We start from the raw sequence: 27,848 nt of genomic DNA on the forward strand, positions 1-27,848 counted from the left end.
AAAATACTATGTTCCAGCTTGTGATGTCATGCAGGGATAGTTTTCAAGTTAACAGTTAACCTTTTACCTTTTGATCATTAGAGATTGGCAACTCCAGGGCTGAAATCATCCAGATGATTCTAATGAAATGGTATGGAGTTTAAAAGCACAGTGGAGCACCTCCTGTATTACCACATGATATCACAAGGTGGAACAGAGTGTTTTCCGTCTGAGAGAAGAACTTGTGTTAAATTTGTGTGGATGAAATAAAAGAAAAACCCAGGTATGTTTCTGATGAGGAAACAACATTATAACATAGATTAGTAAATTGCAAATCAAACTGTTTTGCAAAAAGATAGTGGTACGAACCCATTCTTTCTAAAATGGACACATGTAATGAATGATAATCTCATTGTTCATCAGAAGAACCATGTCCATCCTTCTTAGTTGATTGGAGTGTTCATTGCCAACAGTGCGACATTGCTCAGGTGTCAGTGAACTGATCAATAGTAGGAAGAACCCCTGCTCAAAACACATAGTATAGGTTAGTGCTGATGAGCTGAGCGTGGAGAGGAATTCTGAGTACTAGAATATGTGTGCGTTTGGCCACATACCAGGGTTAGGTCGGCACAGAGTCAGACACACCTCTGAAGGGGAACTCTTGAAGATCTTTAGCACCTTCTAAAAATGTAGTAAATGTGTTATGTTTCTATCCATAGAGATTGGGACTGTGTTGTCATACTTTATAGAATTTTCTGTTCTCTCAGCTCAGTCTAATGTTAAACAAATGGAGATTTTATGAGGCTAAATACTAAGATGTATTTGTGAATGCATCTCTATGGCTGTTTGGTACATCTTGCCAATAACATATAGTTTTTGACTCTGAATTCTATATTCCAATAGCTGTGGCAGATACTTCATAGTGAAAATATTTTTGCACTAAATAACTTGGCTTTTAGACTAATTACTCAGACCACAGTGCTCTATAGAAGGTGTACAAAGGATCATTTGTGCCAAATGCTGTCAGCTTGTTAAATAAGCATTCATGAAATATAAGTGTATGTGCAGCACACTTCTTTTAAATGTAGTGGACATTTTAATCTATTTATTGAATATATATTTTGAAGCTGTGATGGAATGAACTGTTCATGTGATGGTGAAGACAAATTTCCACTATGGGGGACATTAAAGTTAAAGTTAACCATTAAGATTACACGTAATAATAATAATCTGTTAAAGCTCATAAAAATAAACATCTTTACACAGTGTACATAAATGTGTCATGCATACCGGATAGGTGAGTTCCTTGAGTGACTGTCCATTGATGGCCAATAGGACGTCTCCCTCTTGGATTCGTCCGCTCTGCTGGGCAGGCTGACCGGGGAATACCTCTTTGATCCGGACCAGACTTTTGAAGTCTTTCCGGGGTGGGTCCAGCTCACACATGAGGAAACTGAAGCCCAGTCCCACAGCACTCTTGGTCAGAGTCACCTCCTGGGTGTTTTCTGGTGTTACACAAAGGACAAAAAATGAGGACGTTTATATTGTCTTTATTAGCCTATTAATGGGAATTATAAATGTATTAATGAAAATTATACTTTCACATTTAAATGTGACAAGCAACACAAGCATACAAACAGTACAGTCACACACGTATATTCAAATCATGACAATATTAATATAATTAAATTAATTATTAAACAATTTTCACCATTAAAGTAAAGACTTACATTTTCCTTTCAGTCTTCCGCAAACATTTGGAAAGATAGTCATTTTATATTCACTTAAAATAAAATTAAAATATGTTTTTAAATATGTATGGGTAGTATATTCAGTCAGAGACTGATCTTTAAGCCTTTTATTCAACAAAAGAATTTCCTGAAAAGGATTAATAAAGCATATCTATCTATGTTATGCGATGATGAGAGCAGGGGCACATAAGTAAGGAGCTCTAAGTAGACACCATCAGGAACTGGATAAAATATTTTTGGATAAATGTTTGAAGTAAAAAAAAGGATTTAAAAGCTTTCTGTCATTTAGCCTTGAAGCTTTCCTGCTTGGTCGGCCTGATATCGCTTAAGGAAACATAACAGCACTAATCATAACATCATGAGGACTAAGGGAGGCTCACTGCTTCTTTTGAGCATTTCTCCTGCACTAGCTGTTATGAGCAGAGCCAGCAGCTGACACATGCAGGAGTGTGTGTGATGGATAAGGAGAGGCAAGAGGGATAAGGAGGTTGAGTCAGAAGATCAGGACCAGGAGAAAGTGTGTGAAAGTTCACCTCAGTCCCCTCTATAGGGTACATACCTGCAGTGACAAAGCTGTACTCTCTGGAAGTAATGGAGGACCTCCGGGAGGATCTCTGAGAGGAGCGTGTGACAGTGCTGCGGTTGTTCTTGGACTGAGTGGACGGGCTGTTACTGGAGCCACTGCTGCAGCTTTCCACACTCAGAGAAACCCGAGGCAGGTTTATGGACTCGCGCTCCACTGATATTACCACCACCTGGACGAGTGATAAGACAGATTTAAAGTCACTCAATAAACTCTCTTCTGGGGCACAGTAGATAGTTATGAGCAAAATCAGAAGCATGACAGTGGCTCCGTGAGTGGTTAGAAAACTCGAAGGTCAACGGGTCTTTATCACAGTGTGGGGACTAGTTCAGATATGGGTAAAAATATTTGAAAAGGTTAAGGTTAGGCAAGTAGTGACTACATTAAACATTAGGATCAGTCTCCAGGAAATTAATGTAAGTCAAGTCCCCCAAAACACATGGAAATCCAACATGTGTGTGTTTTTAATCAATAACTGGTTGGATATTTTGTTGGTGAATGCACAAACTGCTACTTATAAACATTAAAATGTATGTACCCAAAAAGACTGAGACAACTGTTACTGTAAATGTAGAATGGCATTAACTACTACAGCTTTTACATTCCCAAAAAATAAAACTGTACAGAAACACAATGCTAGAAATTTCAAACCAAGGCTTACCTCCTCAGTTTTACTCAGGTGCTCCACGGCCTGTTGGTAGGTGAAGCCCTGGAATCTAACACCGTCCACTTCCACCACTCTATCACCTGTCATAGACGATTGTAAAAGTTCAAATGTGGTAGGACAGAATATAACAGCAACTATTACTATTATGGTAGTATTGTTTTATTACCAATATGAAGTCGACCATCTCTCTCTGCAGCCCCTCCTGGAACAAGGCTTTTGATGTAGATTCCTCCATTTGGGGCATTGGCACACTGAGAACACAAAAAGATTTCATTTTTGCAGAGTAAGTTGAAACAAAAGAATGGGTAAGCCAACAATCTCCCAACAAATTACAATTATTTCTGGAATTATAAATTCTGGATAATTTTCTTTCAACTAAAAATAAGGGTGACATAGCAAGGGGGGGCACTTGCCTGTCCATCTTAAAATAATAAAGAATATTTACCCCAACAAACACAACCACAAGCACTTAGTTCTAGGCTGCTCTTCCTACTGTGACAAAAGCTTTTAACAACATTTGTGTTTCTTGCACCATTCCTCCAAATGTTATTTGTTTTTCTTTTTTCATGTCAGCGCTTTCACAATACCAGATTTTGTACATTTGTTTATGTCCATACAATTATGTTTTTACTTTTAATTTCTTGGACCACTACTTTGTACTAATAATACTAATCTTCATCATCATCATCATCATGTACATCAAGTATTATTATTATTATTACTATTACTATTATATAAGTAACGTCATCTTACATAAGTACAATTTTTGTGCAGTCTATATACTGCTGCAGAAATGGTATAACACATTAGAGAACATTTAAGATGGACATATTTACAGCAAAGTTTTCCATTTTCAAACATGACATTTATGAAGGTATTCCCCCACAGTGCAGATACCAGGGTATAATATTCCATGATAATCTCTGGTCTTATCATGATTTTAACATTGCTGAGTAAACCAGTCTGTATAATTTACAGAAGATGTAACTTTCCACTCACAGAAATGCTGATACCCAGACTTCCAGAGATCTTCCTCAGCTCCACACTGATCACTTCTGGCCTTGTGCAGTTTCCATCCTGAAACCATCAAATAAAAAACAAAATCTAGGTCACGATGTCTAGGTTTTAACTTCGAACTAGATTTGTTAAAGAAGACATGTTATGCATTTTTGAGTATTTAGTATGAAACTATAACAAACTACAGCTGATAGACAGCTTAATAATAGAAAGGGGTCCTTTGACTTCCTGTTCTAAACTGCAGGACTAGTCCGGCCTGTTCAAGTGGCATTTCACCCCAGCACATACCAGATTTTTATTTATGTGCTTTTATTGACTGTTGACTGTTGTCTGAATGTTAAAAATAATTGTAAGTAAATACAGAGGTGGAGATATGGCGTAGGTGAAAACAGGAATCTTCTGAGCACTTAAGCCTTGAATTGAATTCAAATACACTTTGAGTAAAGTAATCGAAGTGTATTTGAAACACCTTATAACAAGGTTAAAAGCTCAAAATATTTTTATAATGTGTCAGTTTTTAAGTCTTACCTGTGCCCCCATGATGCGCACTTCTCTGGGTACGTGGAGGCGGTTGCTTTTCTTGGGTGTGGTCGTGACTGAGACTAAGTCATCTATGCTCTCGTCTCCAGAGCGACTGTCTGTAAGGACAGTTTGAGACTCATCATTCCTCAGGACAGGAGAGCGCATGCTGATGGGGCTCAGGATAACTGTGGAGGAGCAAATATAAATTCAGTTTTGTCTTATAAAAATAGTGTAATCAAGCATTTGTTTGATTTGTAATGACTACTCCATACTCTTATTATGGCCCTGGATAAGACACTTCACGGATCTCAGAAGCTAAGTCTGGTTAGTAGAGGGATTGGAGCCAGCTGGTTATACCAGGTAGTGTAATGGGGCCGCAGCTTGGCGGTTAGAACCCTCCTTTGATGAGTACATATTGCTGTTGTGTTCTTGGGCATGATACCTTACCCTCCTTGCCCCCATTGTTAAAGCCTGTGGCTACAAACATGACATGTTTACAACATGAAATATGTATGTTCATTAACATGCCTTGTCCTGACCAATTCAACTAAAAATAATGTGATTTGTTATGGCAGGGATAAGCTGTATATGTACACGTTTATTTTACTACTATTGAAACACATGGACTTAAGTTCTTTTTTAGTTTTGATGGAGGTACGTAAAATGTCATACTTAAACAATAGACTATACTAGGATAGTGATTTAAAAGTGTCATGTCCTTTGATCAGTGAGCTGGTGTCCCACTGAAAATAGGGCAAACAAAATGACTCCTATTACAAAGCACTGTTTCAAAGCACCTTTAGGCTGGGAGACGATGAGCTGCACCTCCTCGGGGCTGCTGTGCATGACCTCTGCTGCCTCACTGAAGGTCACCCCCTCCAGGCTGATGTTGTTCAGGGAGATCAAGCGACCACCTAAGGGCAAAGTTCATGCTCAAGCACTCTATTCATGGAAGGGCTACTAATATTAATACCTGTCTTGGAAAACTAGTTGTAAGTTGCTGCTTGTAGGGCTTGAGTAGGGCAACCAAGGCTTTAAGGCTATACCAGTCATTTTATTCAATTAAATTCAATTCCTTTTATTTTTGTAACGCCCAAAATCACAACAACAGTTGTCTCGAAGGGCGTTCATGTTTTGGTTGATGGGGGAAACTGGAGTACCCGGAGGAAACCCATCCAGACACGGGGAGAAATATGCAAAACTCCACACAGAAAGGCCTGAGTGACCCAGGGATCGAACCAAACCTTCTTGCTGTGAGGCACTGTGCTGCCTACACACAAAAACAAACAGGAAAATCAAACAACAGGAAAAATCAGACAAAACAAGAAAAATCGGCCAGGCGAGGAGGAGGGAGGGGGGCGGAGGAGGGCCAGGCGAGGAGGAGGATTTTATATAAAAAATATCCAGCTGGTTCTACAAATCTGGGTCCCAGCCTACTAATGTTTGCCTTTATATTGTGTAGACAGAAGAATCTGTACAATCTCTTGCATAACCATAATTTGACTCACTTTGCACCTGTAACTGACAAAACTGTCCAGTCTGAGTTCATCTACATGCTGCCTGTGTTACTCACTGGATTTCTAAAGTCTGTGCTCAATAGTTTCCTGTCACCACTCACATGCATAGATAACATGTCACTTCAAACTGAAACATTCTCAAGAGCTTTGAAAATTGTGGTTATCAAGTCTCTCCTAAAAAGGCCACAATACTGAACAATTACCGACCCATCTCAAATCTGTTTTAAGCCATGTCCTTGAAAAAGTAGTTTACCAACAGCTTATTAACTTTCTCCAAATGAACAACTCCTTCGATGTTTTCCAGTCAGGTTTTAGATGCCACCACAGAACTGAGACTGCTCTTATCAAGGAGACAAATGACATCCGCTTGAACACTGATGCAGGCAAAGTCTCAGTCTTGATCCTGTTAGATCTGAGTGCTGCCTTTGACACTGTGGATCTCTTACAGAGACTAGAGGACTGGGAGGGCATCTGTGGTACTGCACTAAACTGGTTCAAGTCCTATCTAGAAAACAGGGAGTACTTTGTTGAAATTGTAAAATGTGTCTCAGATAAAATGTCCCTGCAACAGATCAATGTGTGGATGCAAAACAATTTTTCTCCAGCTAAACACAGACAAGACTGAAGTCATATTTAGCCCACAGAAACAAAGAGAAAGTGTCAGCAGTCACCTCCAGTCTCTCTCTCTAAAACCTTCAAATCAGGCTAGAAATCCAAGGGTAATAATGGACTCAGACTTTTAACTTCAACAGACATCAAAGCAATAACATCTGCAGCTTTTTACCACCTAAAAACATTGCAAATATCAAAGATCTACTGTCAAAATCAGACTTGGAGAGACTTATCCATGCATTTGTCTCCAGTAGGTTAGACTACTGTAACAGCCTGCTCACTGGCCTCTACAAATGAGCCTTAAGACAGAACAGTACATCCAGAACACTACTGCTGACTAGAACCAGGAAGTATGAGCACATGTGTCCTGTGCTCAGGTCTCTGCACTGGCCCCTGTGACTCAGAGAATAGACTTTAAAGCAGCTCTTCTTGTGAACAAGTCTCTCCATGGAGGAGCACCAAAGTGCATCTCCAACATGTTAGTGCCATATGAACCATCTCGCACTCTGAGGACTTCAGGGACCGGCCTCCTGCTGGTGCCCTGAGTTCTGAAGTGGGGAATCAGCGTTTCAATTTTATGCAGATAAAATGCTTATTTATGTTATACAAATAAACTTCCCCTGCCTTGCCTTTAAGACCGGAGTCAACATACAGCGCTATAAGTCTTACATTACTTATGTTATATTACTCTACACTATAATCTGAGTAGTTTAGTTTGTGTACCTGTTCGGATGCGTCCGTCCTTATCAGCAGGTCCTCCAGGAACAATGGAAGCCACAAAGATTCCCAGGTCATACCGGCCCACTGTGTCTTCTCCCACAATCACAATACCTGCATACAAGTTCATATCAAGTAGGATGACGGTCAGTTGTTGTCTAATGGTTGTAACTGGAAACTAAAAGCTTAAAAAACACCAGATATTGTGCAAATTACAATGAAATATTTATAATATGATGAACTTACCCAGACCAACTTTAGGGTCTTTTTTTAGCGTGACACAGATGACCTCTCTCTCTGAGGATGTGCCTAGTTTGGGTGGAGTTTCTATTGAGAACAAAGATACATAAATATAGAAGAGAAAACCTGCACCAAAGTTAAACAAAGGCCTCTGGTTGTGTAATGTTAGTCTAGATGTAAATGTGGAAGCTAAGTGAGTGAGGCAGTGGTATATTGTGAGTACCTCTAGCAGCAGGGGAGCCTGAGGGTGCTTCAGATTCACTCCTCTGAGAGCAGGAAGGAGAGCGCATCCCTGTGCTGCTGCGCTGACTACTGGAGCATGTACTGCATAAGACACAGAAACAGTTTTATCTGACAAATGAGACTAAATATAAAAGAGAGGTGCATAACCAAGACACCAAGGCACAAAATAGCTCTAATTTAAATTATCGTGGCAATTCATTGATATAAGCCTCTACCAATGCATTCTGTGGTTATGTCCTTGTGCAAGACATTTCACCCAGCATGCTGTGTGGGTGTGGTGCGTGAGTGATCAGTGATAAGAGGGACCACTGGTGCAGGTTGACAGCTTTACACTGAGTGTACACTGCAAGTGGACTGAGGTTCCGCAAAACTCAGAAAGTCATTCAAATTCATTGCGCCCTGTCACAGTAACCTTGGTGGAGTGCGAGTGCGGGTCTGTGGAAAGAATCAGCAAGAAGTCTATTTTTCCCAGACACCGTAGCGGTCTGGAGTGTAGGTCATTAATATGTGTGTTATCACGTGAAACTGTGCTGCTTGGGTCAAATATGCATCACAGTTGTCGTAGTTGGTGTAACAGGCAACCAGCTAGAAGTATGTACCTTGCCGTTAGTATAAACCCGGCATTAAACTTTATCACAATGTGATCACTAAAGCTCTATATCTTATCATCTCTTTACTCTGCATTGTTAGTAAAATGATTGTAAGAGGATCATTCAAGATGGCTGTTGATATTGATGCAAGAGCATTTCAAAAGTGGTTTTGTGTGGCCTAAATAATAGTTTTCTAGAGCATAAGAACTCCTTTTCGATTATAAGATTTGAATCACTGGCAAATGTGACAATAATGTCGAGAGGCTCTGGTGTTACCTCTGCTCGTTGATGCTGGCTCTCTGCATCTTGATGCGAGCCTCGATCCTGGCGGCGACATCATCACACAGTTTGGACATTGGTTCCTCCTGAGGTGTGGTCAGGCCACTGTCATCCTGAGGTGTCTCTGAGCACGTGTAGGACTTCACACGGCTGCTCTGGGAGCGACAGTCCGGGCTGTACTGCACCATGCTCTCATCTGGAGACATACGGACGTTCAGAGACAGTGTTTCTCTATATTTTACTCACCCTTGGGCAACCTGTTAGAGGCAAGACCCTCCTCCCCCTCTAGACATTAAGTGTGGTTTAGTTAGGAGCTGGAAAATTCACCAGTGTTTGTTTTTGGGTTTCATGGTGGGAGCAACCATTCACTATTAATTTAATTCCTGACTAATGTGCAAAATCGATATCTTATCAATATTATCTGTGCTATAACTTACCTGACATGAGGTTGTGGCTGAGTTTTCGGGAATTCATCTCATTGTTGAACTTGTGCTGGGCTGAACACAGGTCACACAGGTACTTGGCAATCTTGGATCTCTCTGTGACAAAGGTGTACTTCTTCTTACTGCCTCGGCACTCGATCACAAACTTACACCTCTGAAGAAACAAACCAATTACTACTCAAAAACAATGACTATAACTGTTTTGATTATCTTAGTTGGACTCACCGTTGAGGAGATGGTGGCAGTCTCCCTCCAGTAAAAGCTATGGCTGGTGGAGCGGGACCCATCTTTGACCTCATAGACGATGACTCCTTTGGCACAAACTCCAAGAAGGATCTCTCCCTCCAAAGGCCTCTTCTCTCGCGTCACACGGTGCAAAAAGACACCATATTCAGGCAACTGCTGGCACACCTGCACATTTGTGAAGACTAAGTAGTAAGATATAGTACATATTTATGTTACCATCATATATAGACTCCTTATAATCATTTTCAACCTTAAGGAACTCCAGCTCCGACTCCTCTGTGAGCATTTGTGCATTGTTGGTGTGAAGTCGCAGTAGTTCCTCCTGAATGTAAGGCAAGGCACGTTTCTCCATCACACTTTTGCACACATACTGGTCAGGCCGGTAGTAGTTTCTGCCATACATCTAAAAATATGATAGAATATCTGTTATGTACATCTGAAATAAATAATTCTACATAATAAATAAATAATACAACTCTTTCTGATTAGAGTAAAGGGTGCTCATCCAAAATTACATTTATTTGCATAGTGAAAATGGTTTTAAACAGCTGATTATAAATATTATGTTATAAAAAATACTACCATATTGCCCAGCTCTATTTGTTATCGAGCCAGATCGATATTTTTGCTGTTTTGACTCCAATTAAATGGACTATAGGCAGATGGAACACACAACTTCAGACAGAGCTTATCATGTTGACATAGTATTCCTAACCTCAGTGCAATCTCCATATTCTGCCTGAAGAGCCAGTGCTCCCAGGTATAGAGCAGTCTCCTCGTGACAGGCCAGCCGGTCCTCTAGCAGGTCCCTGCGCAACTGCAGGTAGTACTGGTGACGAGTCTGCTTGTGCCTGGTACAAACACACAAATATATATTGTTTTTTAGAACGTAAGGAAATATTATGGATGTAGTTCAATAAAGCTGCACTTACAATAGTAGTGACATATCGTTGACAAAGAACTTTACTCTAAAGAAAAGGACAAACGTGGTGGTAGGCACTTTCTTCCAGGTACATGGGGCAACTTTGGAGATTTTTGTGTCATTGTCCACAAAGAAAAACTCATTATCTGAAAAATCAGAGTAAATAACATAAATGAGGGCAACACTTTGTTTTACCCTGCCCTTATTACAATGTACCAAACCACTGTAACTCTAACCTTACAACTCTCACTACTGTGCATTATGTTAACAAGTGTTGTATAATTAAGTGTGACCCATAAGAGTTGGGACTGCATAAAAATAACAAAAAGAAAAAAATCTGACAAAAATTCTCTCATAACAGTTTAATATTCAAGGTAATCCACCATTCATCCAGGAATCGTAGAAAAGGGACTCATTTGGACAGTGCTTTTGAAAATGTGATATTGAATTGATATGATATTGAATTAAATTCTAGCTACTTAGTCCAGTACTTTCAGACCATTAACATTTTATATATATATATATATATATATATATATATATATATATATATATATATATATATATATATATATATATATATATATATATATATATATATATATATATATATATATATATATATATATATATTCAGCATTTCTATAAATTATTAATACTACTCAAAACAAAATGCAAAACAAATGGTTAGGGCCAAGACAATGCTTTGAATAACAATAATTCTACAGTATACTGCATTATATACACGTGACTAACAGGAATATGACACTGCAGGATATCTGCTTCCTTACCATCTATATAGGCAAGGCCGAAGTAGAAATGCTCCACCAGATTGGAGTGGGCCACGATCATGTCAAAGACGTCTCCTCCTCTGGACTTGACCTCACATTTGACTTGGATGCTCTGACCGCTGGGCATCACCACACTCAGCTCCCTCTGAGTGACTGGAGACTTCCCCTTCTTAGACTTTGAACACAATCATATGCAGGAAATACTAAAGAAACTATATTCACATTTCACTGGGAAAATTTATGTGGCCAGGAATCAAATAATAATTAGATAATGCAATGATAAGGTCTAAAGAAATCTGGTTTCTGATTGTTTGTAAAGTGTCAAAAGAAGCACTATATAAGTCTGATGTATTACTATTACAATCATTATTATTAATAAAAACACCTGGTGATGGGTCAGGTAATCTATTAATATTTACCATAACTCTTGTATATGGAAGACAAAGTACAGTATGACTTTTAAAATAACTCTTTCTTTAACATTTTCACATCACCTTTCATTGTTTTCTTTGCCATAGCATATCAATTTCTGAATAACAAGAAAGAAATCGGATTACTCACATCATGACATTTCAATAATCTGATAACACCAGAAATAAGATAATGATCAGATTTTTCTGCATGTAAATTCAGTATTACCGGTAACCCATATTTTGTAAATATTGTGAAAGCTTACAGCATTGTGACAATCAAGATACTTAGAGTGCATTTTATACAATAAGATTTTATACATTTCAAAACATTAGGACTGATAATAAACTGAATCTCTGACTGAAGCAAAGCAGAGGATCATGGTCCATGTAGTTTCTTATGTTACCATGTTGCTGCATCAAAACAAAGCATTTCTGTTCAACATTTCTTTACAAGTTTTGATATTTAGCTATATTTTCCAATGGAATTTCATGGTTACATCCATATTTTGTGATATACTGTCCGGTCTAGGTTTTTTTTCTTTTTTATAGATAGAAAATATGGGCTTATTCACGCACCACAATGGATCCAGGCAGTTCTAGCACAACTGGTGGCTCATCTAACAGACGTACAAACTCTGGTCCTATGTCCTGGAAAATAAAACAGAAATACATTGTTTCTTTATTCCATAAAAATACTTTCTCATATGTTCCTGACCTTGAGTTTCTTGTCATTGAGGCTCATAGTGGAGTTGAACTGAGAGAGGGACCTGGAGTTGGCATGACGACCTCTGTCCAGATAAGGACTGCGGGGCAACTGCTGCCAACTGCAGTATGAGTCCCGCTGACGCACCCCCAAAGAGTTACTGCACACATGGAGCTCCGTTTTTATATTTAGTTTGAAGTCATTTACACACTACCAGTCAAAAGTTTGGACACACTTTTTAAACTTTTCTTTTTTATTTCCATGATAATTTGGCCTGAAGATTTTTACTGAAGGTATCAGGATTATGAATGAACACATATGGAACAAAAAATAAATTCAAAATAACTGAACTGGTTTGCACTTGGCATTTCTTGACCCTGATGAATGAAGAGAATGGTTGAAACCAATTTCAGGTGACTTAATTATAAAGCTCACTGAGCGAAGGCCAAGGGTTTGTAGAGTCGCTGCTTTGAGGAATTTTAATATAAAATATATTATTTCACTTTTTTTTGCTTCCATTTATCTTGTATAGTGGATCTGATGACTTCTGTATGCATATAAAATCTAGAAAGCAGTAAAACGCATTGAATGAGAGGGTGTGTTCAAACTTTTGACTGGTGCTGTATGCTTAACTATTCTTGTAAAAACTGTCTGTTCTTACCCTGTTGGCTCAGATGTGTAAAGTGTAGGGGTCCTCAGCCTTAGGGCCCATGGAGAGTTGTTAAAAGAAGTTCCTAAAACAATAATTTCCTATTTTCAGAAGCTGCAAAAAAAATCTCCACTAAATGTGTCACACAAAATATAACTACATTATAATTTCTATTACATAATGTGATTTAAGGATTTCACTTTAGTCATTGTTACATCCCTTCTTTAAATGGACAAACTCTTTTATATCTCTATACAAAGAAGTTAATCTGGTATGCCTTTGAACTGAATTTGAACTGAATTTCAATGGGTAAAAGATCCCATTGAAACATTCTCATATGGAGCAACAACAATGAGAAACCCATAGCGAGTAGGCAGACTGCATTTTTCAATGAATTGTGACTGAATCAGCACTCACTGTGTAATCTGTCCCGGACCATCTGGCTGCGGTCGGTCAGCTGGGATCCACTCTCAGACACGGACACATTATCAACCTGGAATAAACAATACCATTTTAGACAACAAGCACAGAGTTACATTTATAAATACAACCAGACAGACAATCCACAATATGCCGAGCAGGCTAGTAAATATTAAGTTTGTCATAAAAACAATCACAAATCTTAAAGGTACATTATGTAACCACCTTCTCTCCATGAAGTTGTTGTTGCTTTGTTTGAAATGTTCTACAGTATGGCATCTATCTTGCATTTAATAAATTACTTTTACTGTTTTTATTGCTCAAACACATGCAAAAGGGTCGCCTATCCATAGATCTGACCTGTAAATTGGCCTAGTGATGTCACCTGATTGTCCCTATGGAGATAGATAAGTTTAATGCTATACTGTGGAACATTCCAAGCAAACCAATAGCATCTCCATGGAGACAAGCAACTTTAATCTAAGGTATCCAGAAAAAACAACAAACAAACTATTATCCATCCATCCATTTTCTTCCGCTTCCGCTTCCCCCGGGTCGCGGGGGCAGCAGTCTAAGCAGGGACTCCCAGACTTCCCTCACTCCAGACACGTCCTCCAGCTCCTTCGGTGGGACCCCAAGGCGTTCCCAGGCCAGCTGAGAGACATAGTCCCTCCAGTGTGTCCTAGGTCTTCCCCGGGGCCTCCTCCCGGTGGGACATGCGTGGGGAGGCGTCCAGGAGGCATCCTGAGCAGATGCCCGAGCCACATCAGCTGGCTCCTCTCGACGTGTAGGAGCAGTGGCTCTACTCCGAGCTCCTCCCGTGTGACTGTGCTCCTCACCCTATCTCCAAGGGTGCGCCCAGCCACCCTACGGAGGAAACCCATTTCGGCTGCTTGTATCCGCGATCTTGTCCTTTCAGTCATTACCCAGAGCTCATGACCATAGGTGAGGGTAGGAACGTAGATTGACCGGTAAATCGAGAGCTTCGCCTTCCGGCTCAGCTCCTTCTTCACCACAACGGACCGATACAGCGACCGCATCACTGCAGACGCTGCACCGATCCGCCTGTCAATCTCACGCTCCATCCTTCCCTCACTCGTGAACAAGACCCCGAGATACTTGAACTCCTCCACTTGAGGCAGAGACTCACCATCCACCCGGAGAGGGCAAACCACCTTTTTCCGGTCGAGAACCATGGCCTCGGATTTGGAGGAGCTGATTCTCATCCCAGGCGCTTCACACTCGGCTGCAAACTGCCCAGTGCCTGCTGCAGGTCCTGGCTCGAAGAAGCCATCAGGACCACATCATCCGCAAACAGCAGAGATGAAATCCTGTGGTTCCCAAACCAGACCCCCTCTGGCCCCTGGCTGTGCCTAGAAATTCTGTCCATAAATATAATGAACAGAACCGGTGACAAAGGGCAGCCCTGGCGGAGTCCAACATGCACCGGGAACAGGTCTGACTTACTGCCGGCAATGCAAACACAGCTCCTGGTCTGGTCATACAGGGCCCGGACAGCCCTTTGCAAAGGGCCCCGGACCCCATACTCCCAGAGCACCCCCCAAAGGACACCACAAGGGACACGGTCGAATGCCTTCTCCAGATCCACAAAACACATGTGGACTGGTTGGGCAAACTCCCATGAATCCTCAAGGACCCGATGGAGAGTATAGAGCTGGTCCAGTGTGCCACGACCGGGACGAAAACCACACTGCTCCTCCTGAATCCGAGGTTCGACTATCGGTCGGATTCTCCTCTCCTGTACCCTGGAATAGACCTTACCGGGAAGGCTGATGAGTGTGATTCCCCTGTAATTGGAACACACCCTCCGGTCCCCCTTCTTATACAGAGGGACCACCACCCCGGTCTGCCAGTCCAGAGGTACTGTCCCTGACCGCCACGCGATGTTGCAGAGACGTGTCAGCCAAGACAGTCCCACAACATCCAGAGACTTGAGGTACTCGGGACGGATCTCGTCCACCCCCGGAGCCTTGCCACCGAGGAGCTTGCCAAACAAACTATTACTTCAAAGCAAATATTGACCAAAATATCAAGTAACACTACATTCATTAATTTAAAGAAACACTATTATTTTATATTGTGGACATTTTAAATCACAGTTTAGTAAATGAGTGAGTAAATGAGAAGGAAACACACATTAACATGTAATTTTGCATTATGTGTCCACTTTAAATGAAACAGATTTTTAATTTTTTTATTTTGCAGTCTCTCCATCACCTCTTCACTACCATCATCACTGTCAGGGAGAGGCAATTTCCCAAACAAATGCATCTCTACAGATCTCTACTACTCTTCCAGTAGTGATATAAAAACTGGCCTAGAACATTTTTGCCATCTCTTGGCTGCTGCTCCAGTGACTCACCGCACTCCGGCACACGTCCTCCACCAGCTGCCGGACACAGCACTGAGCTGGGGGCAGCATGGCGGCCTTCTGGTGCAGCTCACAGCTCTCCAGCACAGTCAGCAGCTCGGGCCTCCGCACACATACTTCCTCACACATACTGAGCAGCAGGCCCTCCAGCTCCGCGCTCAACTGCACCGGCTGAGGCAGAGGGCACATAAAGGGTTAGTGGGGCTAGCCACAGTTTGACGCTATCTTACACAAAGATGATATAGTACCTGGTTTTGAGGTAGTTGGTAATCCACGCACCAGTAAAGAGTCATCCCCAATGAGTACACAACCATCTGTAAAACAAGCATTATCTCCATGTTATTGTGTAAGTTTACAGCAGTGCAATACAGTGACAGACTAATACCAATATTCGATAACTGATAGATCATTCACAATATCAAATTCAAAATTTTAAATTGATGGCAAGCCCCACAAATTGAAGTTAAATTGAAGTTACGTTCACAAATAATATAATTCATTGTACTTTTTATGATAATTGTGTGAAGATACAACAACCTGTTTAGCATGACTCTTCTATTTTCATTAAATATAGAAAACGATAAGTACAAAAAAGTATTGGCCTGATATATTTGTTAATTTCACTGATACTGGGATATGAAACCTTACCGGTATGACGATATCGATATTAGCATCAATATATTGCCCATGCCCAGGTACGATATCCAATAGTTAGACAAAATAAGGCTTTTAAAATGCTTCATTTTCATAATGGGGAAGAAACATTAATAAAAGCTTAGAAAAAAGTGTAATGCACCTCTACTCTGTGAAAATCCAATAGTTTTGACCTGGTTCATAGTTCATGTCTCTGTAATAGTTGTCTTTTTCTGCATGGGACAGAAACACTCCCAAAGTCCAAATCCTTTTTAGTTTGCAAAATATAACATGCAAATAATAATTCTCAATGTGGCAGACACCTTAAATTCAGCACAGACCTTTTCTGTGACGATCTGGCTGGAGGCGGCATGGGCATGCTGAGCCTCAGGAGCAGTGAAAGAGGCTGTGGCGTCTTCATAGCGCACATGGCTCTTAAAGGCCACGCTCCCATTGGCTGAGAGCAGCACTGAGCCTGGACTTAGCACGCTGCACATGTTCCCTGAACCTAAGGGCCACAGTGCAACAGAAACAAAGGATTTAGTCATTAGGAAGCGTTTAAGCAAAGTCAGCTGAGAGGCCTAAGAAGGATGACCACCTACGAGCCAGCTCTTTCACCAAAGTCAATCTGCTATGACCTAATGTGGGGCAGCAGGCGTACCCTTTTTGGAGATGACCAGTAAGGCCTCTACGGTGGCCAGGAGAAGACACCAGACCTCATCCTCTTCCAGTGGTGAACCCCGGGCCTCAAGCACCTCCGCCAGGGTCACAAAAGTACCCATGCTACAAGAAAACAAGAAGAAAACATATTCTAGTGTTGAAAGTCAAAACCAAGAAGATCTACTGGCAAAATTGTTGAAACAAAAGTGCACTATGTAACATTTCTGATGGAGGGTCCACCACCTGCTTATCTTATGCTTCTTTTTTTTTTAAAGTGGAATGGTCAGGCATATAACTTTCATGAGCTTTTAAAAATGTTAATGTGGTGTTTCCTTATCAGTAGTTTACTCAAAGATGTATTCATGCATGTTTGACTAATCCTGCATTGTCTGGAATTCAAGGCTAAGAAAGTGTGCTAAGAAAGTTTCACCTGCGCCTTATCTCCACACACAACTCTGTACTTACTTGCGCTTATTCAAAAAAATCTAACTCCAGGTGTCACATGCCCAAAAAATGTAATTTAGCTATTTTTCAACAGTAAAAAAAACGTGTAAAGGAAAATCTGCTGCTTGCTACAATGCAATGCTACTATGAAAAGGTGGGGCTCCTCAGTTCTGCAGTTTTGATTGATTGACAGTCAATGGACCTGTTATTAGGCCAATCAAAATAGCAGTTTCCAACAAACAAAATGCAAAATAATGATCTGCATATGCCATTGTTTAATACAAAAAAACTGACAAAAAGCATGATATATCTCCTTTAATGGTGTTTTTACTACTGATAATACTTGGCCAGGTAGCGTCACTGGTTTGCCTATATGAAGATGGATATAAGTTTTATGCCGTATTATGTGTATATTCCAAAACAATAACATCTTCATTGAGACAGGAAGGTTCTAAACATTCCACCAGAAAACTCATAAACGACAAACAGTTGCTGATTTTCCAGTAATTACGATTCTAAGGCTGCATTCAAAGAAACAATACAGTAGACCACACCAAAGGTCAAGGGTGAGAGTTTCAGTGAGACAGGCTTATGGATTTAGAGCAAAGGACCTAAGTGGGCGCAACTACAACACTTCCGCTTATGATATTATATCATTATTTGAAAAAGTTGATTCATTAAACTCCATGTGTAAGACTCTTTTCGTTCCACCTGATCCATGTGACCTTGAGAAACTTCAGAACACTGACCTCACAGCTAAGACATGCTAACACAGCCACACAGAAACAGATGGTTAAGTTAAACTACTGTATAACTGGCAGATACTTTGTGACACTAAATTCTAGCTATCTTAATAACAGCTAGCGTTTCTTGCATCGTAGCATTCATATCACGACACTTCCAGAAGCTTAAAGGAATTAACGTTCTTTTGCAATGCTAGTTCAAAAATATATGCCATTCTGTATTAAGGCTATGCAGTTCCTTTATTTCAGTGACAAAACAGCGTTAAGTCATTATGCCTACTTGAAAATTCTTGGTAGAACATATTTACAAGTTAAGACTGCATCAGACATCACATTGTGCCAGAGACTGTGCTCTCTTAATCAGGTTAAGTATCCCAGTGTATTTGATACAGGCACACAGGAGCTACAGCTATTAGCATTAGCCTATGGAAGCAATTGTTCAAACAAATATGATCCCATGACAAAGATAAATAAACAATAACTAAAATACATTATCTGAAATCTTATCTTTGCAGAAAGCATAAGCAGTATTAAATCAATTATATCAAAAATAAGCAGATGTTATGGGGTTAATTTGTGTCCAAAAATATCATGATTGGCATGAATGCAAATTCTGTGCAAAATTTCTCAAACAATTTCAAGCTTTTAATTATACAACCTATATTTATATGGACAGGCTTTCGGAGAGGAAGATCAAAAAGCAAGAAGCTCCCAGTGTGGTGCCATGGAATGAGTTGCACAACGCCCCACTACCTGCAAAAGATAGTTCTACTGCTAATATTGCATCCAGAAGACCGCATAATAACTCCATACAGCCTACCTTATATCATCCGGGATAACAGAAGACTGCCTTTAAGTTCCTTCAGACATCCGCCGTTCGGAACCTAATCCTTACTCTGGTCGCCGCCATGGCACCTCTGCTTGTGTCCGTCATGGCAACAGGTCCATTACACGCTCTCATGACACAACAATCATCCCTTCAATAAACACCTTTTAGCTCTATAACATAATTTACCCGTCGCTCACCAGCAATGACGTGTCGCCCTCTCTGTTTTCCGTCATTTTCGACTATTTTTAGCCCGGCAAACATAAGAACTTAATTGGATTTGTAGGCCCGGCTAACAGCAGAGGAAGCAAAGCAAAGGAGTAAGCCATTGTAGGCGGTAGGTATTGTGCTAATCTGATGTTTCAAACGGCAAGTGACTCAGTAATTGTCCCACTTTCAACTACACCCCGGAGTAGATTAGTGCTCAGTAGGGGGGCACGTAGTTGTTTGTAGAAGAGCTCAAACTACCATTGTCTACTGGGGTAAAAATAAGATGAGCTTGGTACATTCAGCGACTTAAGGCTGGTTGTAGCCAATTCTGCAACTAAGGTTATACAAAGGTCAGTTTTTTTTTTCAGATAACTTTAAATTAGGAGCAAGTTTCATTCATGTTCTGAATTTTGATGATGTCATGATTTCAGATAGAGGTCAGAGGTCATCTACACAACTCAATGGGAGATTTACTGTTGATGAAAGAAATATCTTGAAAATCACAAATGTTGAACCCTACCATTATTATTATTTTTGGCTCCACAAGCTAGCCATATTAATCTTATATCTTAAATTCGAGTTAACTGACAAAAAACACATCTTTGGTGGCACCGCTTTCTGATGCTATAGTAAAAAAATAATAATAATTAAAAAAATAAAAATAAAAAAAATGTTTTGTTCATTTTTACTCTGAATTCTACTGAATTTTGTCCCATCCTCCAAGTAAATTTTAAGTTGTTTTTTAACATACTTATCTCACAAAAAAGTACTGTCAAATAACCACTGTGAGGGGGATGCTTTTGCTGAAGTGAGATTAAAAGCCCAAAATATAAGAAAAGCTAAATTAGTGTAGTGTTTTTTTTTTTTTTTTTTTTTTTATTGAATTAAAAACATTATCCACTTTTTTGTACCAGGGACAACTCCTGAATAAATGAGGGATGACAACAACTTCTGTGTGAAGACCAACAATAATTCTATATAACACTATGGTCTTAGACACTCCAGCGGCCAATATCAACTTTGAGTGTCATGCCCCAAAGACACAACAGTAGTATGCAATGAGAGAATCAAACTCACTACCTGGGCAAATAAAACAAATCCAGGTTAAGAAGTGCAATAGTGAATCCTGAGAGGCTGAAAATGTAAAATGTAAATATAAAGCATTAGTATCAATAACGCTTTCTAATTTGTCTCTCTTTCTTTTACAGCGGGCTTCTTAGGATGATACTATGAAAAATTGTCAATTGCTATTTCCCCCCATAATACACCGTTCTCCACTAATTTAGAAAGATGTGAGTCTCTTTGGTGAAATAAATCAGCAGAGCCTGTGTACTTACCAGTCTTCTTGTTGATAGTGTGGTTGACCTTGGCAGTACTGTATGCCTATCCGGGATCTGAAAAAAAATTAAACACAAATAGCTGCAATTACTTCTATTCCATACATGTGCAATTTTTAAGTTACACTGTGTGAAATACCAGATCAAGGTATGAACATTTTATTTTTCTCATCTCATATATTCTCAAATTGATTAAATTCACATGCAGTACATGCGCTTTCATGTACAATTTTGACATTTTGCATGACATTGAAATACTTCAACAAATGCAAAATACAAATAGATCTTTTATTTAAAATACAAAATTTATCCACATGAGCTGCTCTGAAAAAAACGTTGCACAATCGCAACTTCCGCTTTCGCCCGATCCTCCCGGAAGCACGCAGGCGCTCTTGAACGCTGCCTGCTCCTCATTGTGCAGCCGAAGGAAACATCGGAAGGTTTCGACTAGACGACGTCGGTATGAAATGGCAGAAAGTGCTTGTGTCACGGAAGCTTTGAGAATCGTTTACCTTCTAATCACACATGTATTTCGCGTGGATCCCGGTGTGCTAGCGTGAGTTGAAACGTGGATTTAGTTCCTTCCGACACGTCCAGTCAGGTTCCACAGCGAAAGGAAGGCGCACGGGCGGCTGCTGCTGTGGGTCGGACTCTGTTGGAATTAACCAGAGGAGAGGGGTGAGCTCCACACACTTTTGGATGTTTTCCTTCGTGCGTGAGGCGTGTTCAGGCTTGTGATCGCCAGGTATCGGGGTGGGCGAGTGCACCGCTGGGGTCGTGGAAAGGACTATACTGTAAACGCCTGTGCATCTGTGTTTGGAGTATGTTGGAACAACCCCGGCCTAACGGGAAAAGACAGGCAGACGGACTGGCTGCGCTGGGAGGCACGTTTACTGTAACCTATCCATGTCAGAGCGCACACCAGCACTGCTTTACCCCGTGTACAAGGTCCACAGTCAGTAGCACATGCGAAAGCTGAGCTCTAACACCGTGACCTCTTGTTAATGCGCGCGCAAAGACGTGAATATATTCTTTGGCACATGCTAGGAGGAGGACCTAACACGCCCATGTTTTGATGAGTTTAAATGGCACAGCGCTTAACTTAGCTAGTTTTATTGGCGTTGTTTATATCAACGTTCATTTGGGATTGCCATAGCTGGAATTTCTTCTTTTGAATGTTGCGTAATGTTCCCAAATAGTGCGTTTGGAACCAGATGTGCCAATCCTTCCATGCTGGTATCAGTTCTAGGTAAATGTTATGAAATTGTTGACGTTTTTGCTGTGGTGCGCTGGGAACGACATGTATTGCAACACTCCTTTAGGCATGCATCTCCTAGACGCGATTCTTTCTTGTCACATTTGATGGACACTGCCCCCAGGCCAGCTGCACTGTACGTTGCTAGCAAGTTTTGTTAGAATGACTGTGCCAAGGGAAAGAGAGCTGTGAGCCAAAAGCACCAAGAAGAAATCCGATTCCTGCACCAAAAAGTGGAAGGTAGACTGCGGAGAGGAAATAAGGTGTGGGTCTTCTGTGAAGTGGTGACAGTCTGGGAAGCTAAAATGATGAATCTTTTTCTTTGGTATTGTTACATTATGTAGTATGGTTAAATGTATGCTTGCATTGTGTCTTGCATGTATAGGGATGTTAGATATTCTTGTTTTCTCTGATTCAGCATTGCTTCAAAGAACGACTTGTAGACAAACCCAACCAAAATCACTCCCATGCCATGTTTTTTAATTATCTTCATTGTGCCTTTTATTCCATGGCAGAACTACTAGGAATTCCAAAAGATTAAAATGCAGTTGAACGTTTGACCCCTATATTTTACCATTATGTAGGAACCATTATACATTTTATTCTATAGGTGGAACTAATTCTCTTGTATAAAATATAATGAACACTATACATATATTATACACACCAGCCCCTATTTGGCACCCCATTGCTTTAACAGTACTGGCTGGAGTTTTGAATACCATGCTTTTTTTCCTCCCAAAAGGTATGCAAGGCCAACTACTTAAATTGGCAGAGGCATAAAGACATTTCTCAAAGTGACCTCTCTGATTAAATTTACGCCCTCACCCTCCTACAATCTACCACCGTGAATGTGTGCCAAATACTCTGTGTGCACCCTTTTCCTCTTTTAATGGATGTGCCCTAAATGTTCTGGCATTTGGCCCGGTTCCTGCTACTTTACAAAATGTTATGCAAATTATATTTGAGGTTTTGGTGTTGGGGTGTTAACAGGCAGTTGTAGTCATATAAGACTGGAAGTGACAATGGTTCATCCAGTGCAGACACAGGTGAAGAGTGCAATGTCTTCTCACTAGGGTTGGTGACATGGCCAAAACAATTTCTCAGATTTCTTTTTCCATACTGATTAATCATACGTTCACGATACAATTATATTTTCTTCTTGTAAAACAAAAAGGTACGAATTCTCAATTTTAAATTCATCAACATAAACTAGATAGCGCTACATTACATAAAAACTGGCAAGTTTATTCTTTCAACGTCAGAAATCTGCTCCAAATCACATGCTTTTACTGACAGTATTGACTATAGACCTCTTGATTAAAATACCCTCACTGATCATTTGAAATAACGGAATCTCGATTTGATAAAAATCTAATTTATTGCACAAGAGTTAGCCAGAATTTTGAGCAAATTTGGAAGTAATTTGCAGCAATATCTTTGTGTACTAGCATGTTTAATGCTGGATAGAGAATTGTAGAAATCGAGTTATAGTTTTTTTTCATGGCCATACCTATTGTTTTCAAATCTAGAGAAACTGATGGCCAATAACCTCTGCTGATATTTTTTGGCTGATATTTAGGGCTGTTTTTGATCATTTTCCCCAAATTCTATAATTTGAGTTTGAGTCCTCTGTGACTACACTGCTCTATTATCCAGTTTATAGTAGTGTCCTCTTCAAAGTAAAATGTGCATATGGCTTTATGCATATTCTTTAGGCAGCCCCCCCAAAACATATCAACCTCTGATGTAGATTTAAGACCAATAGCTGATGCTCTAAAAAGTGCAAATATTGGCAAACCAATTTATCTCTAGAGAGTTTTCTATTCAGAAGAATCAACGCAGATGAAGTCCTTTTTCGGTGGTATTATTTTCATTGTAGAGATTTTTGTCTAGTAAAAGTAGTAGACATCCTTAAGGAAATAATAATAATAAAAAAAAGCTTCTCTAACTGTACTGTGAATGATGGTCCTGCTCCCTCTGTGGACAAAATGATGGACAGTTGAGAGGTGAAGGCCGGTGCAAATCAAGTCGGCTCTTGCTTGTCCAGAACTGCTTCTTCACCAAACACAAACAAAAATGGACACTTTATCAAAAATCATTTGGTCCTGGCTATCATTTACACCAGACATTGTCCATTTTTCAACTTCCACTCATTTATATATTTGTATTCCTCTCCAGCTACAGAGAGTGTGGCTCTGCAGGCCTCTACATGCATACTCGTATACCCTCTCTCCAAAAGCAGGATTTGGGCTGACAGGCTGACACGCTGCCTGTCATATCGCTTCGGTCCATTTTCACACGCCGTCACAGATCCGGTAGGCTAACACTTCTCAACATCAAAACTGTAGCCCTCTGCCTTGGACAGCATAAACAAAACCACGCCACAATGCATTCTGGGAAATGCAGTAGACGTGTTCAGCCACAAACTGTAATAGCACCATTGTCTCAACTTGTATAACACCAAGCAAAATGGTTATTTTTGCGGGGATAAAAATTATGCTTTTTTAAAATTTATATAAAAGCAGAGGAGGCTAGTAGTTCTGCTGCTGCGGGCACAATTATTAGGCGGAAATTGGCCGATAGTATACAGGTGACGTTATGACGGGACCTGCCAACAACAGTGTTGTCACAATTATTGATGCATCGAGCCAGCTTTTTCAGTTCTGATACCGATATTGATACTTTGACTTTCAGCATATATATCGATATAGATATAGATATGCATTCATGCACATGTCTATATATGTGTGTGAAGTGAGGCACCTTGCCCATGAACCTTTTGTTGAGTAGGAATGAAACTACCACCTCTCAAGTTATTGGTCAACCTTTTAGCATATCTTTGTTGTCCACAAGTAACCCCGGCCAAGTCAGCTGAAAAGAAAAGGGAAAATCTTCAAAGTTTATTCTTCAAAGTGCTGAAATGAAACCCAGAAAAACTAAAAAGGTCTAAAAAAAAAAAGAGCCCTGGCAGTTTGAAGTGTGTTATCAGGGGAGCTTCCCTTCTATTCATAATTCAGCAGAAAATGAATGTTTAATATTCAGAACTGATAAGGAGCTGTTTGTTTGTTGGGAAAAAATAATAGGGTACAATAAAAAGAGTTCCTTTTTATTAAAATATCTCGGTAGTTCCCCTGTGTCCTAAATATATCAACCTTCTTTTTTAATGTAATATCAGGTAGTGTTTATTAATTAGTTAACCCTTTCAGTCCTATTGAAGTGGCTATTTTATATTAAAGGGCTTTAATTTAATTTTTGAGGTCGATCTATGCACTATGTAAATTTTTTCAGAAGGGGGTTCCACCAGCATGCAGATGCTGTTGGGTTACAAATGTTTTTATTCTTCCAGATTACTTGGAAAAAGTCTTACTATGAGTGGGGTCACTTCTCCACACACCTGACCTGTAACTTGGCCTGGTGGCATCTCTTGCTTGTGTCAGTGGGGATGGATAAATTCCATGCCATACTGTGAAACATACTGAAAGCAATATATCATCAATATCATCTCAATGGAGGCAAGCAGGTGGCAGGCAAAGTTATTGTACATAGTGCATTCATTACTAGTGTAGCCATTTTAGTATGGCAAATACTATAATTTTGTAACTCTAGTTTGATTCTCGATACTAATTTCTATATCATGATGATGATTCTTTCTTTAGACAATAGAATGTGATTTTCAACATTAAATTGTAGTACCTTTTTTGATATGTGGTCTTATATCTGTGTAATCCCTCAGTCATCAGGTATGTTCCATAGTGGCCCATGTGTGTATACTACTCTGGTCTTGTACTAAAGGTTCATTTCTGTCCTGTGAATGTGAGTTTTTTAGTATCCATGCTTGCTCAAATTAGTATCTAGTTTCGATACTCGCTGTATTATCAATTACTCTGATTATTTTGATACTTTTGACAATCCAATTTAGATCGAAATTTAAATGAGGTCCTTGCAAAATATGAAAACTTAAATGTCCTAACTTGCTTAAAAAAATGTTTATACTTGGCAGAGTTTACTTCTGTTGCGAGGTGTTGGCCTCTAATAGTGATGCCTGTATATTTGCCTCTGCCACCTGCTGCTTTTGTGAGATAAAATGTCATCTTTCCCGAGTCTTGTGCACACAGTTTTGAAATCCCTACACTTTTGTAGTTCTGCTGCAGACTGTCGACAAGTATCTTCAGTTGGGAAGGAAAAGATGGTGTTATGATCAAAACTGGCACAAGCAGGATAGGAGAAGAGAGGGAGAAGATTGGGAAAAGGATGAAGTAAAGCTGAGCAGATATAGGAGCTGAGGACACATGGCGGGAAATGCATTTAGGGGACAAGCTTAAGATCCTATTTGACATTTTGTGCACGTCTCAATTTGAGCCATACTCCGACCGGCCAATCTTATTTCGTTTGCTGTTCCATACAAAGAATTAGTTCGCTGCCTGTCAATTCAAGTTGGATTCCCAAGGGATGGAAAAATAAAATGGGGTGGAAGAGGTGCTGCAATACCATGCTACACAAAACACAATTTGAAAAAGAACTTACAAGCGGAGAAATAAATCAACATACAATTTAAGAATTCAGAAAAAAGAAATGATGCAGGAGTTTCTCTATTTCCAGATGGATTAAATCAACAAAAAAAATGTAAAACACATTTGAAGTATTATGTGAACAATCCTGTCAGAACTTAAAACATAAATTGTCATTGTTGATATTTACCTTTTATATTTAAATGTAGTTTAAAGGTGCACTTAGCATGTTCCACAATATGGCCTTAATCATCAACAGTCCAGCGTTTAATTCATTAGGCTCATCAGATATTGTTTACACATTTACCCTGTAGCTTTTAAAGTTCATGGCTAAACTGCAGATTGTAAGCAGCTACAGGAGCATCAACATTAAGACTGAAATATGATCTACTAAACTAATTCAAGCATTCTGTGCAAATCTATGTAAGGGTTTGACTTTTTTTTCAAAAACAGGATATGTTGTTTACAGAGGATATTCTATTTCCTAAATAATTACAGCCGTTGCAATGTGATTATTGTACCTACTCAAATTGTGATTTCAATCAATTTTTGATACATTTTGTGCAGCCCTGTTTCAGACCATATTATTTTGATAATTCGTAAAACCATCATCTTTGGAAGTAAAGAGTACATAAAGTGTTGCTAGTTTTGGATAGCATGGAAAACTGTAACCAAAAACTACATGCTGCCATAGAAACCAGTGCTTTGGAGAAGAGAGTATGCGGCACAGTGCTGTACGTGATGTGGATCGTGGACTGTGAAATGTACAGCCATCATCTCGACTCAGAGCCAACCTTTTCAGCGCCGCGCTCCAAATTCCACTAATGATTCTCATTCCCAGCATGAAAACCTCGTGTCCTGGATCCTGACTGAGTCTCTGTGCTCCACAACACAATGTTGTGCTCATGTTAGAATATCTGTTATACCATGCCTGTTTAAGCATTTATTAGGTTTTGATTAAGTAATGAAGATTGGTAAGGGTTTGTCAAACACTGAGTTGTTTTGTTGTGGATGATAAGCCATCAATGACTTTGTAGTCTTTATTTGTACTCTTTATAATAGAATATTGATTTATCTTGTGCTGAGGAGGAATTGAGGTCGAAACTAAGTAAGGTGAGAGAAACGGAAACAAGGCTGTTGTAGCAGTATAGATTCATGTTGATGTTGATATGATATATCAATTGTATGATAGATTTTGCCATCTCCTCTGGCAAACAAATGCTTCCATGTACAAAGTGCGGTTAAGGGCTGCAGGGCTTTAGTTGTTCAGTTTTTTAGCCGTTCATATTTTAGGTGACCAAAATTGGTATTTGTTGACGAATCATTAAATATACAGTATAAGGATTTACCATATATGAAATAACAGGAAGGCGAAGGTAGTGAGTCAGGTGAAGATTTGGTATATTTTTGTATTAATGATTTATATGTAATAAGGCAGATTAAACCGATGAATCACAAGTTTAATCTGTCTTGTATAACTACATTTTTCCTAGTACTTTCTTCTGTGTAAATAGTTGTTTTTGCATGAACCCC

At 39.7% G+C, this 27,848-nt stretch overlaps 2 protein-coding genes across 3 annotated transcripts in view; one reads left to right on the top strand and one right to left on the bottom strand.

Moving 5' to 3' along the window:
- Positions 1-421: 421 nt before the first annotated feature.
- Positions 422-17,111, bottom strand: frmpd2 (FERM and PDZ domain containing 2). Its single transcript, XM_055229605.1, has 25 exons — positions 16,991-17,111; positions 16,671-16,837; positions 15,945-16,010; positions 15,688-15,867; positions 13,302-13,377; positions 12,897-12,969; positions 12,248-12,395; positions 12,109-12,180; positions 11,120-11,294; positions 10,339-10,474; positions 10,122-10,257; positions 9,657-9,809; positions 9,386-9,571; positions 9,155-9,314; positions 7,612-7,692; positions 7,372-7,479; positions 5,317-5,433; positions 4,526-4,704; positions 3,980-4,057; positions 3,147-3,231; positions 2,975-3,060; positions 2,290-2,485; positions 1,270-1,484; positions 594-660; positions 422-501 (listed from the first exon to the last, which is right to left on the bottom strand). Exons 1-25 carry the CDS (start codon positions 17,109-17,111, stop codon positions 464-466), a joined length of 3,099 nt encoding a protein of 1,032 aa, XP_055085580.1. The 3' UTR covers positions 422-463.
- A 3,812-nt stretch (positions 17,112-20,923) lies between these two features.
- Positions 20,924-27,848, top strand: part of mapk8b (mitogen-activated protein kinase 8b) — a 38,481-nt gene continuing 31,556 nt past the window's right edge. The window contains exon 1 of one of the 2 annotated variants that reach the window (XM_033984710.2): positions 20,924-21,227. The gene's annotated coding sequence lies outside the window, so the exon portion shown is untranslated. The remainder of the gene's footprint in view (positions 21,228-27,848) is intronic. The other variant, XM_055229607.1, reaches the window with a different exon arrangement.

The sequence above is a fragment of the Periophthalmus magnuspinnatus genome, chromosome 19 (assembly GCF_009829125.3).
Source record: "Periophthalmus magnuspinnatus isolate fPerMag1 chromosome 19, fPerMag1.2.pri, whole genome shotgun sequence".
NCBI classification, from domain to species: Eukaryota; Metazoa; Chordata; class Actinopteri; order Gobiiformes; family Gobiidae; genus Periophthalmus; species Periophthalmus magnuspinnatus.

Excerpts from the sequence above, each read along its gene's own strand:
- frmpd2 (XM_055229605.1), bottom strand. The coding sequence starts at position 17,111 with ATGGGTACTTTTGTGACCCTGGCGGAGGTGCTTGAGGCCCGGGGTTCA. Across the intron at positions 16,838-16,990 it reads ACTGGTCATCTCCAAAAAGG|GTTCAGGGAACATGTGCAGC; the intron begins GTACGCCTGCTG and ends TGTGGCCCTTAG. Across the intron at positions 4,705-5,316 it reads CATCGTCTCCCAGCCTAAAG|TTATCCTGAGCCCCATCAGC; the intron begins GTGCTTTGAAAC and ends GCTCCTCCACAG.